General features: G+C 48.6%; 1 protein-coding gene across 1 annotated transcript; it reads left to right on the top strand.

The window, feature by feature from the left end:
• Positions 1-2,948: 2,948 nt before the first annotated feature.
• Positions 2,949-14,315, top strand: LOC131591776 (DENN domain-containing protein 11-like). Its single transcript, XM_058862819.1, has 9 exons — positions 2,949-3,241; positions 8,581-8,680; positions 9,741-9,899; positions 10,588-10,741; positions 10,982-11,120; positions 11,590-11,721; positions 11,911-12,061; positions 12,254-12,322; positions 13,420-14,315. The coding sequence occupies exons 1-9, from the start codon at positions 3,001-3,003 to the stop codon at positions 13,613-13,615; spliced, it is 1,341 nt and encodes a 446-aa protein (XP_058718802.1). The 5' UTR covers positions 2,949-3,000; the 3' UTR covers positions 13,616-14,315.
• Positions 14,316-14,418: the final 103 nt, after the last annotated feature.

The following is a 14,418-nucleotide window of genomic DNA, read 5'->3' as shown; positions in this document are numbered from 1 at the left end:
TTGGGAACAAGGTACAGCAGCCTTTTTTCTTAGCCTTAGGGAGAGATGCTAGGAAAGGACATGCAGAGATTGGAAGTGGCTGCAGCCCACAGGAGATGGGTGCCTGGCAGAAGCAGCGCCTGCTTTCCTTTGCACACATGAAGGGCAATCCCCACCAGAACACACAGCGCCTGGTCTGAGGTCTCTGTGCTCTCCTAACCCATTCCTGAAATGAAAAGTATGGCTATATGAGTCTGAAATTTCTTGTTAAGGTGAACATTTAATTTGATACACAGATGAATTGTATCCAATTCACCAAGACAGCCCCAGGAGGACATGCCAGGAGCCCAGTACTGGTTGTATCTGCCCCAGAGGTTGCAGTATTTCTTGCAGGCACAGAGCTGTTGCTGCCATGCAGCCTCTCTTAGCCTAAAATGCAGATGCTGCATCTCCCTGTGCCGTATCCTGAGCGAGGTCCAAAAGCCCGGCAGGGAAAGCAGTGGCTGCTTTCTGCTATGACAAGCTGTGTCTGCAGCATCTGGCCAGCTGAGATCCAGGACCACTTTACTACTGCTGTGATCTGACTGCATCAATCAGATGTTCAGTACCTGAAGCATTGCATTGAATATATTTATTCTGAAGAAATAATGTTTTTAGTCCCCATGACTGCATGTTTTTAATAACTAAGCAAGGAAATTTCTTCAGACCGGTTTTCAATCCCACCTTAAACAATTTTTAAACTTCCTCCCCCATCCCTACCTCAGGATTTAGAGGCAGTATCCGTTTTTCTAAGGAGGGATGTGATATGTAAAGGACAAAACTTGGACCTGCTGTCTAAAGAAGGCCCAGCTTGTTCATCATGCATTTTAAAGATAAAAGCTACCACACTTTCACTTACATTTTTCCTGACTGTTCAAAGACCTGATGACAATTTCCTGAGCCCTCAGCTGGAAGGAAAAGGTATTCATATTCTTTTGAGGTAGAGTTTTTATTTCTAAAAGGGTAATATTATCTTCCAGCCTAAATCTTTTGAATTTTAGTGAAATAATAAAACACTAGAAAATGTGGCCTTTGTTTTTTGCATGTATCTAACAAACATTGCGCCCTCAGACGGCCTGGATTGCTGGCCAAAGCCTTATCAGTTGCTCTGGTACCACCAGGTCACTTGTCCCATGGGTTTTTTCAGCAAAGCCAGGAGCTCAGAGCACAATGAGGTTTCACACATCTCAGAGCCAGCAGTGCTCCTTGTCACTGGTTGCTCTTCCCAATGCATCCCCTCCCTTGTGCTGGGGCAATACTGGTGTGACTGCACTGCTGAGGGGACCAGGAACAGTTGTGCACCACAAATAGCTTGTGTGGGTCATGAAGGAATTCTTATTTGGGATTTGTTTCCTGCCTAGATTGCTTGGGGACAGACACTTGACATTTGTAGCAGCACTACTGTGGAGATGAAGATAGAAACGAGCTGTCACTTCAGCGTCACCAACATGCAAAAATATATTCATCCAAATGAAGATTGGCACTGTCTATACAGTTAAAGCAAAGCATGTGGCCAAGTATTTGCAGAATCTGGCTTTTCTTTACACAGTAACAAAATATTGTGCAGGGTTTGTTTCTTTTTTTCTTTACCAGTCACCTTCTATGAAAAACTCCATCTGCTAAAATCCACCTACTCTGGTCTATAGCTCTGCAAAGTAAACTTGTGCATGGGCTTTGCGAAACAAAATGCCCACTCAGTGTTGGAGTTGTCTGAAAGGAAGCTCACAGCAAATGGATGCTAATGTTACCAATAAAAAAAGAGAAAAAAACCCAAACCCCACTGCTGAGGAAACTGGATGATGGGTTTCTTAATGGGGTATTGAACACTCAGAACTGCTCAACAGGAAAAAAGTTAGACAATTAAGGCTTTTATGACAATACCTTCCTTTTAATTGTGGCCTGCTTAATTGGGTAATTCAATTAATCAGAAAGACCTAGGGAACCAAATTAATCCTAATGACACTTAATGACATTGGTGGTGGCATAAGGAGGACGGTAATTACAAAGAGTTGGCTGCCTGTAGATGCCTTGGCCATGCTTGTGTCCCCATCTTTCAATCTCAAGCTGATTCTGCTTGTTCCGCCCAAAACTGTTTCACAACCCTCTGCAGCACATACGTACGTGTATATGTATATACACACACATATATATATGTATATATATATTTATGTATATATAAAATTTATTTATATGTATATATGTGTATATGTATGAATATACATATACTGTATATGTATATACGTACATATAATATATATATATGTATACGTGTATGTGTGTGTATATATGTACGTGTATGTGTATATACATACACACACACACACACACACACACACATACACACACACATCAGTGCGTACTGGATCAGTATCCCTGACTCTCAGATTTGTGGTTCGAACCTTTCACCACAGCCATTTGGGGCGGGGGGAGGGTGCGAGCCTGCCCCGTTGCTGGTCCTGAGGCTTGTCTGCCCAGTTCCCGTGGCTTTCCCGGCAGGATGGCTTTAACGGGGCTGGGGGAGGCAGCTGCTCGGTACCGGGGTCACAGCCCGGGGGGGACAGAAGGCGGGCAGCCGGCTCTGCGCTGCGCGAGGAGGTGAAGCACGGCCAGGCGAACTGCGCTCCTCCAGGAGCCGGCAGCGGAGAGCTCGGGGCCGGGATCTCCGCCGGCTGCCCCGGGCGGCCCCGGCCCCGCCCCGCCGGTGACACCCCCGTGCTCCCGCCCCTCGCTTCCCGCCCCCCGCCGGTGCGGCGCGGGGGGTGCGGCTGCGCTCGGCTCCGCTCCGCTCGGCCCGGCTCGCCTCTGCCCCGCTCGGCTCGGTTCAGCTCGGCCCGGCTCATCTCGGCTCCGCTCCGCTCGGCCCGGCTCGGCTCATCTGTGCCCAGCTCGGCTCGGCTCGGCTCGGCCCGGCTCATCTCTGTCCCGCTCGGCCCGGTTCAGCTCGGCTCGGCCCGGTTCAGCTCCGCTCGGCTCGGCCCGGCCATGGTGGAGCGCTCGGACGAGGCGCCGCTGCTGTTCTGGGCCGAGGGCCCCGCCGTGTCGGCGCCGCCGCCCGCGGCCGAGCCGGGCGGCAGCGGCAGCGGCGGGCGGCGGCTCGGCGGCGGCTGGAGCGCGGCTCCGTGGGACGGCGAGGGGCCGGCGGAGGCGGCGGGGCCGCCGCGGGCCGAGGCGGAGGAGGACCAGATCGTGGCCGTCTTCGTGGTCACCTTCGACCCCCGCACGGGTGAGCGGCGCCGGGGGCGGGCGGGCCGGGGAGCGGGGGCCGGGCCTGGGGCTCCCGGTGCCGCGGGAGTAAGATGGATGCGGGACTGGGCATCCCTTGGGGAGCGCTCCCCCCGCATCCCGCCTCCCAGGGACCGCTCCTCCCGCCGCGCTGGGGCAGCGTTGCCGGACGCGGGGCCGGGCTGCCCTCTGGCCCCACGGGGGAACGCGGCTGCCGGTGTCGGGACCGCGGGCCGTGGGTAAATGCCGTGGGCGTTTGCCGAAAACGGAGCGCCAGGGGGATTGCTTTTGGTCTCCATCCCGCCTGGAAGAAGTTCTGGCGGGAGGAAGGCGCCGCGGTTGGTGCCGCTCCGAGGAGAGAGAGGGATGGGTGTACGTCTTCCCCACAGCGGGTCACGGCACAGAGAGTTTGTGGGTGGCGCTGGGGTATCCCCTGTGCCCCGCACAGACTTAGGCCGAGCCTCTGCCCAGCGCTGCCTGGAGGGCACCAACCTGTTAGCAGCATCTTGAGAGCATCCTTCTGTCTCCGTGGAGTGGCGCAGACCTGCCCGCAGCTATCGGTGATGGATGGCGTTTGTGGCAGGCGTAAATCCGGCAGGCTCGCAGGGCATGATCACCAGCAGCAGCAGCAGCAGCTGTGTATTTCTTGGTGACCAATGTGTTTGGAGTCTGGCCTCTGGTGGGATCTCTGGGACTAGTGCTTTGAAGGAGTGCTGCGATCCAGGAGGGTAGAGGAGAGGGGCAAGGGAATGTATTTTCCACTTCTCACTGCCTTATCAATCTCTCTCAGTGCTGTTGGACTGTGGTGTTGTATCACTCCTGACAGAGGTTATTAATTTCAAACCTGTAAATCAGCATTTCAGAAAATGTCTTAACTTTGTTTTCCAATCCTGCTGCTCCCACAGTATCCACAAAACAGGATGTTAGGACAGAGATATGAAGTTAGCACCCGCCTTGCCCCTGTGAACACAGGTACTACTGTGCAGAGGAGCCTGGTGTCCTGAGACACACTGTTGGGTCTTTTGGCTGCCAGGCACCGACCTAGGGTTCAAAGGCAAGAAGGAGATATTCAGGAGCCCATTTGCATCCAGATGTGAGAGCGAGCTTCTTTTTCTTCTCTAGACAGGCACTTCCTTCACAGATCCACGGCAAAAGTACTAGGGACAGTAAAGAGGTCTGTAAAGCACAGTGAGATTGGTTCAGTGGGAAGGGAAAGTACCTGCCATCATGCTCACAAGAGGGCCTTGGTAGTGAAGGTTGGATGCTGGTCTTGAACTGAAAATCCTAAGTAGTGAACAGAGTGTAGCCCCTGGTGTGATGTGCTGTCAGCAATGCCCACTGTCAGCATGGCTGCTGTGTCCCAAAACACCCAAGGGCTTTTGAGAAGTTACCCTTTCATACTGCACCAGAGAGAAGTGTATTCAGCCTAGAGGTGAGAGGCTCTTCACTCATAAAAATCTGAAATGAGATTGGATGTCATCTTTCCACCAGGAGACGGAAAATGGAGGTGTTTCTCCTAAGTATTCCAAAACATGAAAGAGTCTGGATGACTGCAGCAACAGCAGGTTGTCTTTCAATCCGACAGCATATGCCTTCTATGACATTGTGAGATTTTCTTGAGAGCTGGCAGAAAGATGAACTTTCTCAGGAGTTTTTCTGAACCAGCTGTTGCTTTGAATGAACTCCAGGGAAAGTTGGGAAACAGCTCTTCTCACATCTGATGTGCAGTTAATGCTGGGTGTCATCAGCCTTGAAGTAGTCTGTCAGGTCCAGGAAGATTCAGCCTCCTGCTGCTACTCAGCATGATGATAGGACTGTGAGCAATATACCAGCAAATTTCAGCTTTACAGCTGAGGAGAAAAGTGCCCTACAGAGGGTGTGGACTTGGAAAAAGATCATGAAGTTGCAGTGGTGTGAACTTGCTAGAGTCAAAAAGAGAGTATGGTAATTATTGGTCAACCACATCAGATAGTGTGAAGGACTTCTGTACTGTTTGTGGGAGTGTCTGGTCTTTGTGTATGACTTAAAGGAAATCATCCAGTTAGTGTCTGAGCCGGAAACCTGCTTGATCCTGCCCACAAAAAGCACAGCAGACCACCTCTAACAGCTTGCTGAGGCACAGGAACAGCCAGATTTCTACTGGTGGCTGTGCAGGTGGTTATGCCAAGTAATGTCTGCTCAACTACAGGCAAGTAGGTGGGCAAGAGAGGTTTTACTGTAGATGGATGAAGTGGCAACTGTGTTAATAAAGAATGTAACAGCTTCCCTCCTAAATTTAGAAGGGCTTGAAGCAGAGGAGCTCAGTGTACAGCAGTGGCAGCCATGAGTTTCCAAAGGTAGGTTATGGGGTTGCCAGGTCACTGTTACAGTTCCGGTGTCCCTGTGACTGTCAACACCCGTGAGTGACTGACGTAAGAGCCAGAGGCAGCTCCTGTATCGCTGCTGTCCTCACCTGCAGCATGGTGAATGAACCCTGTGGCCCTTGAGAAGGAGCTCTCTTTACTGCTGCTCTGGGGCAGCTGATAACAATCACCCTTGTGGAGGTCCCACACAGTCTGTTAGCTGAAAGGGTCGGTAAGTAATGGAGAGAGACAAGGAGAGAAGAGAGGAAAGTAAGGTGTTTTGCACCAGTACACAAAATATTCTGGTTTTCTGTCCCACATTTCTTCCACGGAGGAAACAGAGCAAGTGTAGATGTTTAGGTTACACTTTATGCTTCTCCTGTCCTAGCACAACATGGTAGCATTGCACAGCTGGGGACCCTAAAGCCCTTGGGAAACATCTGATAGTGAGGAGGGCCAGGTGATGACCCCCAAATGCTGGTACCAATGTCTTCTTTGTGGGGATGTGAAAATCCAGTGGAAAGAAAATACAAGGGAAAGAGGAAGAACATCCTTAACTTTGCACACTAGAAAATGAGTGCTGGCTCAGACCTGACCTGAACGTGGGAGATTGCTTCCAGGAGATCACATATGCAGATCTGACTCTCAGCAAAATCACTAGCCTGCTCTCTAATGCTGGGTGACTCTCACTTGGAAAGTTTCCTGTGTGCACGAGAGCCGCTTTCTCCATGGGGAAGGGCAATGCTTCCTGTTTTCCTACAACACTGCTTCCTCCTCCCTCCTCTGGTCTCTCAGGCAGGCTGGCAGTCATATCTCATCTGGGTGAAGTCTCTCCTTTGTTTGCTCTCCTGTTTCGCCAGACCGACTTGCCTACTTTTTAATCTCCGCGTTTGTTCTCTGACTGCCACGTCGCTCGTGTGTTCGTAGGGCACGGTGGCGTGAGGAACAGCCAGGAGCACAGGTGCAGGTTGCTCCTGACAGATCCCAGAAAAAAAAAATAGCTACATGATAGGTGAGCTGGTTCTGAGGTCACATGCTGGGTAAAGATCTGTTTCAAGGCATCCTTTCCTTATTGCTGCTACAGAACAGGCATTGTTTGAGCCATGTCCCCCTCATGTCCCACCTCTGCAGTGGCTGTGACACCTGGCAGTGTTTGTGACTAACCTGAGCAAAGCCAATCTTCCTTTGCTCTTGACGGCACTCTGGCCTATCGATCTGTTAATCTACAGGTAATGACCAATAGGAGATGCTCTGTGAGGCAAGGCTTAAAAGCACATCTGGCCTTAACCACAATTTCGTGGTTATGAGGCAACAGTCTCAGGAGTTGACTTCTGCACACTTTCAAGAAATGGTCTTGCGCCTTTAAAGAGCAAACCAAACAGGCACAGACAAACCCCAAACAACAAAAGCCACCATCTATATATAATCTGCGAGCCCTCCAGGGGAGCGCGCGGGCTGCCATGATGTCACTGGCTCCCTGTGCCAGCCTTTCACACGCCTCAGAGGCCAAGGCACTGCACAGCAGAGCTCTGTGGTTTCTGTGTGACTGCACAGGGCTGTGCTCGGGGTCACGAGGCTGCCGCTGCTCCCCAGCCAGCCCGGCTCTGCGGGAGAGGTCTGCTGGTGCACTGCAAGCGGGCACTTGGATGCGCAACTTCTCCTGTTGCCGTGCCTAACGCTGCTGGTTTTATTTGAAGTCCTTGCCAGGCAGGGCTGGGGGAGGTCTACTGAATACAGCATCTATGTGAGAAGAAAAATAGCCTATTTAAATGTCAGTAGCTAAGCCCTATTCCTGTGCAGGCATATACTTGTGCAGTATGAGTAATGAGACAAAAGACAGGCTTCAGAAATGAGGCCTTAGATTTAAATATCTCCAAAAGTCTTGGCTGAGTGTAAGGCCCTTCCAAATGTACGCTGTCCATGCAAGCACAGCTGGAATGCTCACCCCAAAGAGCAGGGGAAGGAGTGAACCAGTAGGAAGCACCTTTGTGCTGCATCTGCCATTGCATTATCATGAAGAATTTTGTGGTTTTTTGTCTCATTTTTAAAACTAAGCCACATGACTCCAAATGCTGTGGGCAGACTGACAGAGAACAGAAATTTGGTGGGTAAATCTGGAGCACATCTCAGTGCAGTGGGAATGTCCAGGTGAGCAGGTTGGGCTCTGAAGTGCTGGCATGGGAAAGTAAGAGAAATCACCCCTTTTTTTGGTCCATGGTAAACTTGCTGGACCTCATTTGCTTTAGGGACATTTTGTGACTTCTCTGATATCATCTGTTCCAGGATCAAGCTCCTCAGGTGGCCTTTTCCCCTGAACAACTGCTTTCTTTGTGGCTGGGTTGGTAGGTGACAGATGTTTGCTGATCTTGATCTAGCTTGTAATTTATGTACTTTTTTTGTTGGCTATTCTAGCATACACAAACACATTGCAGTACTTGGATCACCTCAGCCTCCATACAAAGCTTCAGCTAACACCTCCTTTACTAAAGAAAATAGGAGAGATTTCAGGGAAGAAGTGATGACTTGGATGATGGCTTAGGGGTTTCTGTTTGACCAGGCCTGCCGAGCACAGGCAAAGAACAATATTGGTGGTGGTGTGAGCTATCCTAGAAACTCATCCTAAAGAGCAACAGTCTGTCCTTTGGTTCTTTCGGTATGGGATGGATACTTGTGTAGACCGAAGTTTATCCACCATCAGGTAAAATCATAGCTGCTCTGTGACTAAGCTTATCAAGAATAAACCCACAAAATAGCACTAGCTTCAGAAATGTCCTGAAGTGTCTGTGTGTTGTGCTACAACAAGTAACACTGGCAAGAGATATGTGAAATACTGTATGTCACCTACTGTCTGTGACAATTTAGGAGTTTAGGAGTTGTGTTAGGGCACTGTTAGAGGTGTCCCAGAGTTAGAAAAGCAGCAACTTGCTGTTGATGATGTATGTATTTTAGAAACGAGTACTGTATTCAAGCTTACCCAAATTAATATGCTTCTCTGCAGGCAACATGGTGGAATGGTGTTTACCTCAAGATATAGATTTGGAAGGTGTGGAATTCAAATCCATGGCAAGTGGGTCCCACAAAATCCAGTCAGATTTCATGTGAGTACATCTGAGCTGTATTACTTCTTCCTTTCTCAGCTGTGCATCTACACCACCAGCTCTTAATTCAGAACATGCAAGAAAAGTGCCATCTAAGAAGCTAGGGTCCTGCAGAAACTTGCTTGCTAAACTTTCTACCTGAGTCAAAGATACTTTTCAGACACTTTCAGTATCATAGTAAGTACTAGCTACCTGCAGGGATCTGCTGTATGACTGCTTTGCCTATGGAAGCCAACTGGGGCAGGCCAGCTTCTCACTGGTGTGCAAATTTTAATTTTAATTTACTGGACAAATGATCTGCACTGCCACTATTGAGACTGTCAGCAGAGGCCTAGGGTGAAGGGCAAGGAACGGCAGAACTGAAATGGGAAGGATTTTGCAGCAACAGGACTAGGAAAAATGTTCTTAACCCTGCCAGGGCTTTTGGTTCCTTTAAATGTTATGAAGAGGTCTCGCTCACTTTCTTCTTTGCTAGCTCCTTCAGTGGAAACACATAAGAGAGGAATTTTCTGCATTCTGCTAACCCAGTGTTGCAATGCAGCAATGTTTTGCAATGAACTGCATTGTCACAATTCCTTTTGGTCAGGAATAACAGTTACTTTCTTAAAGGCATGTGAACTGAACCCTTGCAGTCAGATAATCAGAGTGTGCTTCAACATGCTGGCACCTAAAATATGACCAGGTAGCTGTACTGTACTCAGAACTGCACTCACTGCAGGCTTCCTCCTTGGAGGAAGGGCTCTGCACTGACTGAATCATGCATTCTGTTGGTCTTCCTTCCAAGTTATTTATTTGCATTCCTTACTGGCCTGTGACATGGCTGGTAAGGGCTTTAGTGGGAACTCCTGGGAACTCTTCCCTAAAACATTTTGTCTTGCTACTGAGAAGACTGGAGCATCCAAGGCCTGTCCTCAGCCCTTCAGCTAGCAGGGTGGGATTTCAGGGAGTTCTTTAGAGAAGAAAATATGTTCCCAAATCAGTAATTTAACACTCAGTTACCTTTATTTCTCCTTCTTTCCTCTTTTTAACATTAACCCTTCTGTCAAACCTTTGTCTCCAGTTATTTCCGGAAAGGGCTCTGTTTTGGCCTGGCCTGCTTTGCCAACATGCCTGTGGAGAGCGAGTTAGAGCGTGGTGCCCGCATGAAGTCCGTGGGCATCCTCTCCCCTTCCTACACACTGCTGTATAGGTACATGCACTTCCTGGAGAACCAGGTCAGGTAAGTTCCCTTGGGAATGAGCCTGGCCATTCCTCACCTGGGAGAGGTAATATTCCTTCTACGGAAAGCAGTTTTAGGCAAGTGAGAATTCAGTGGCAATGCTCTGCTGTGATTTCCTTGACTGGCTATTTCTCCAAGAAGTATTACAGGTTCACAGTGTGAAGGAGACAAGGAACTGATTAGCAGCAGTCTGTTCCTTCCTAACAGTCTAGTTAAATGCTACCCAAACCCTAGTTATTGTGGCAGACATAAGTGTCACAGGGAGAGTTGAGAGAACAAGAAGTTTCCCTTTTCACCTTCTGAAAACCATTTTACTAGGTGCTTACAAAAGGCTTCTAATTGTGTAATGGTGATCCTGGCTAGCTGTGTGCTTCAGTTGTGTTGAGTGGATCCAGCAGTGAAAATGGTGATGGTAGAAAAGAAAACTGTTCCTTGCTGAGTGTATTTAAAACAGGACCAGTACTATGCACACCCCAGGTTGCTGTCTGTGTCAGTCCCATGTGCATTCTCTGGCTGCACTGAGAGCTGGTAGTCCTCATGTTTGTTCAGCCCTCCTGGATGAGAGTCTGTGCAACTGAGGCACCCAGGATCCCTTTTAGCTGGGAGAGCAGGTGTTTGCTGGGGGCGAGGCACTAAACAAATAGTCTGGAGACACTACAAATCTCTCCTTTTTTCCTTTCTTTTCCAGACACCAGCTGGAGATGCCAGGGCACTACTCCCATCTAGAGGCATTCTATGATGACAAGAAAGGAGTTCTCCCTGATAGCAAGGGCACCCCCAGCTCTCAGCAACCTGTCCACTGGCTGCCTTCCATCCACAGATACATGTACCCAGAGATGAAGGTGAGGCAGGTGCCTGAAGCCTGCAGGAATGGGCAAAGGGCTGCTGCTCCTTGCTGGTGCCTCATACTCCTTTATGTAAGCAGTCACTCCTCCGCTTTGTAGGCTGCTTTAGATAAGATTTTGTTTCTTGGACCGTTGCAAGCTGCGTGCTGGTCTTGCTCCCACATTTAGACTTAGCATCTGTGCATGTGTCCCTGTTTCACCTCTGAGCTGTTTTCTTCCCTTTCGCTCCACCTGCAGATCACACACCCTGCTGGCTGTATGTCTCAGTTCATCAAATTCTTCGGTGAGCAGATCCTCGTCCTCTGGAAGTTTGCCCTGCTGCGCAAGCGCATACTGATATTTTCACCACCCCCAGTTGGAGTTGTCTGCTATAGAGGTATGTTTCCAGGGACACTGCAGAGCTCCAATCTAGTAGGCTGAAGCATTGCAGAAATGCCCATGAGTACTAAGGGGAAAGACATCAGGCAGGTCTTCAAAATCCATTCTGACCGTGCTTTGTGAAGATACCGCTCAGTCTGCATTTACACGTTTCCTACCAAATGCTTTTCTTCAGGCCTCGTGAGTAAGGACACATCTGGCACTGTCAAACTCAGTTCCTGTCAGCACAGGACAATAAGAGCACTGACTGAATTTGTGGATTCTAGAATGTTGGATTCCTATGGGAGAACTGATTATTTCCTATGCAAAACAGGATGTCATCACTTGAGAAGTTCTGGTGTTCAAGGGCATTTCAGAGCTCTGACCATTGTTTTCATAGAGGCCTGTGGGAGAACTGGGCAAGTGGGGTTCAGAGTGCCCATGAGGGCAACCAAAAGCATCTCAGGATGTCCTTCTCTTGTCCACAGTGTATTGCTGCTGTTGCCTTGCAAATGTTTCTCTGCCTGGTCTTGGAGGAACTGTCCCAGAGTCCAAACCATTCTTCTATGTGAATGTGGCAGACATAGAAATGCTGGAGACAGAAGTATCATATGTGGCCTGTAAGTATGATGGATTAGGCATGATGTTTTTAGCTTCAGGCTGCAAAATGTCTTGAGACACCAGACTGTGGAATAGAACTGATGAGAAATAGGTTGTGCATAGAATGACTAACTATGCAAGCAGGAGAGAACAGTTGGTCTGCTGGGAAAGCAACATGCTGCTCTGAAAATCTTCTCTGATTTTGGCAGGTACAACAGAAAAGATCTTTGAGCAGAAGCGGGATCTCTATGATGTCTATGTGGACAACCAGAATGTGAAGACGCATCACGAACATCTGCAACCACTCCTGAAAATTAACAATGCTGACAAGGAGAAGTACCGACGGCTCAATGACCAAAGGTAATCACAGACACCTGGGTGGTCCTGATAGGAGACATGGAATAAAGAAGACCCTGTTCCTTTGTACTTTCCTCCTTGTAGTATTTTCAAAATATCCCACTGGTTCAGCTAATCTCTTGAAGATTCTGGTTATCTCATAAAGCTTTCAGGTTCACAGTAGGTGTGTGCAATTAACCTGTCTCCCTCTCTCAGGCAGATGTTAATGTATTCTCAAGAAGTGGGTGAAGATTGCAGCTCCTGTGAAGAGGACCTTTTCATCTTGTGAGTGGCTACCTCTAATACTTAGTTGGACACTGCTAGTTTTGGGGAGCCTCTTGCATTCATTTTGTGTTGCACTGTTTGGCATATTATGAAACAGTGTGTTTGAAATAATTCCATAGTCAGGTTTCTTCCTCTAGGGCTCCAAAAAAGAGACTGGCTCTCTCCCTCTTCAGATCATTTTCCTTTCATTTTGAGAAGCCAAAATGCAGTATCCACTGGGGTTGCTTATGTGCTGGGAGGGAGAAGTGAATTTTAAAAATACAATTAGAGATGTAAGAATGCCCTGGCAAACCTAAGCACCATAGGATTTTTCTTGCCAGAACATTTGGCTCTGGAAAGCACAATGTTTGTGGGAAAGAGGCAGTGTACCATGCTGGGGGTTGGTACAGTGTGGAGATATGACCTGCATGTGAAGGACTGGCCCACTGATGTAGCTGACTTCATACCTGGCAATCACAGGAACCAGAACTGGGTGCAGAGTAGGAGGTACAGAATTAGATAAATAACACGTTTACCACCTCTGAAGCCCTTCACTGCCTGTTGCTATTCACACTCTGCAGCAGGTGAGAAGTAAATGGCATGAAACTGTGTGAAGGGCTGTCAGGGCAGAGCTCTGATTGTTGAGCTTCACAGGTGTAGCCAGAGCTCTTCCTGAACAGCTTTGAGTGTTTCTAGGAAAACAACAGGTAAGGAGTAGCGCTCACCAGTGTGCTCTGCACCAGTAATGGAGAATTTATTTACCCACGAGCTTATCAGATGGGTGAGAACATTCTTTCCTCCTTTACATTATGGGAGCTGTAGGTGTGATGTACCTGCTTGGTGACCACAGAACACACTTTAGCTGGTAACTGGCTTCTTCTGAGGGAAATGCCACCCACAGCTGGGAGCACCACTGTCAATTAAAAGCTACTGCTTTATCTTTGTTTATTCTGAGTCACGCATAGAGTGAATGGAAAAGTAGTACAGCATCACCTAACAAAGTGGGATCCCTGGCTGAAGGGGGTTAAATGCAGTTCTGGGGCTCTGCTGCCTGTTTGGTAAATGCACTGTCTTTTTGAAGGTCCAATGCAATTGCTTTCCCTGACTTTACCCCGTAGGTTTTTCATGGAGCAGAACAACCGCATATTCCAGACGCTGATGGAGGTGTCAGCCAGCCAGGACAAGACACTGACAGCCGACCACGCACGAGGCATGGGCCTGGATCCCCAAGGGGATCGAAGTTTCCTTATGGACCTCCTGGAAGTGTATGGCATTGATGTTATGCTAGTCATTGACAACCCCTGCTGCACTTAAACCAAGGGCAAGAGAGATGGGGAGCAAAGATCACTTTTTAAAGACTACCAGACATTGCTTAGGAGGATCACTGGAACTCACCACAGCCACAGTTATTTAATAACTTTATATGGAGAGTATTTATAATTTTAAAACAAAATGTGATTTTATTTTCTCACACTCCACTTCCCAGTGAGTACCTGCTCTAGGGTTCCTTTTGGTTTTGTCTCCCATTCCCTTTCGTGTTTTTCGTTTTGTCTAGCTAGGACCAGTGGCACCTTTGCACCAAACCTCACTGTTGCCAGTGATAGCTAGGTTTTGGCCTAGCCTGGATACCTGAAGGCTGATGACTTCAGGAAAGCACTTTGTCTGATGACAACCAATGTGAAATGCTATAACTGAGCTTTCAGACTTGGCTGGAAAATCCTCCTAACAACTCCCCCTTCCACTTGGGGACTGAAGAGGGCTTCAGCACAGCCCAGTCTCATAAATAGCTCCTACCAAGTTTATTGGTGGGGACAGTTCAACCAGCGATAAGAACCAGGACTCCTTTAAACACTCCTCACCCATCTTGAAGGTGAATTGGAGTAAAGCCACCCTTCCTTGTAAATGGCAGAAGCAAGTTTGGGATCGGGGACGCTACAGGATCTTATGACTTTGCTTACTGGAGCAGCACGGTTTCACTTCCAGCACCTGAGATGGTCTAAACTGGAGAGACTGCATCTATCTATCACATAGCTGGAGAAGAGCACCCTCTCTTCCTCAATCCATCCCACCAGCTCCTCTGGTTTTTAGTTGCATCACAGCTGCTGCTTTGGTTTAAA

The sequence above is a fragment of the Poecile atricapillus genome, chromosome W (genome assembly GCF_030490865.1).
Source record: "Poecile atricapillus isolate bPoeAtr1 chromosome W, bPoeAtr1.hap1, whole genome shotgun sequence".
NCBI lineage: Eukaryota > Metazoa > Chordata > Aves > Passeriformes > Paridae > Poecile > Poecile atricapillus.
This window is presented reverse-complemented; position numbering and strand designations above follow the sequence as displayed.

Coding starts and splice junctions, on each gene's coding strand:
- LOC131591776 (XM_058862819.1), top strand. CDS start 3,001: ATGGTGGAGCGCTCGGACGAGGCGCCGCTGCTGTTCTGGGCCGAGGGC. Junction 8,681..9,740: donor AAAATCCAGTCAGATTTCAT/GTGAGTACATCT, acceptor CTTTGTCTCCAG/TTATTTCCGGAAAGGGCTCT. Junction 11,121..11,589: donor TGGAGTTGTCTGCTATAGAG/GTATGTTTCCAG, acceptor TCTTGTCCACAG/TGTATTGCTGCTGTTGCCTT.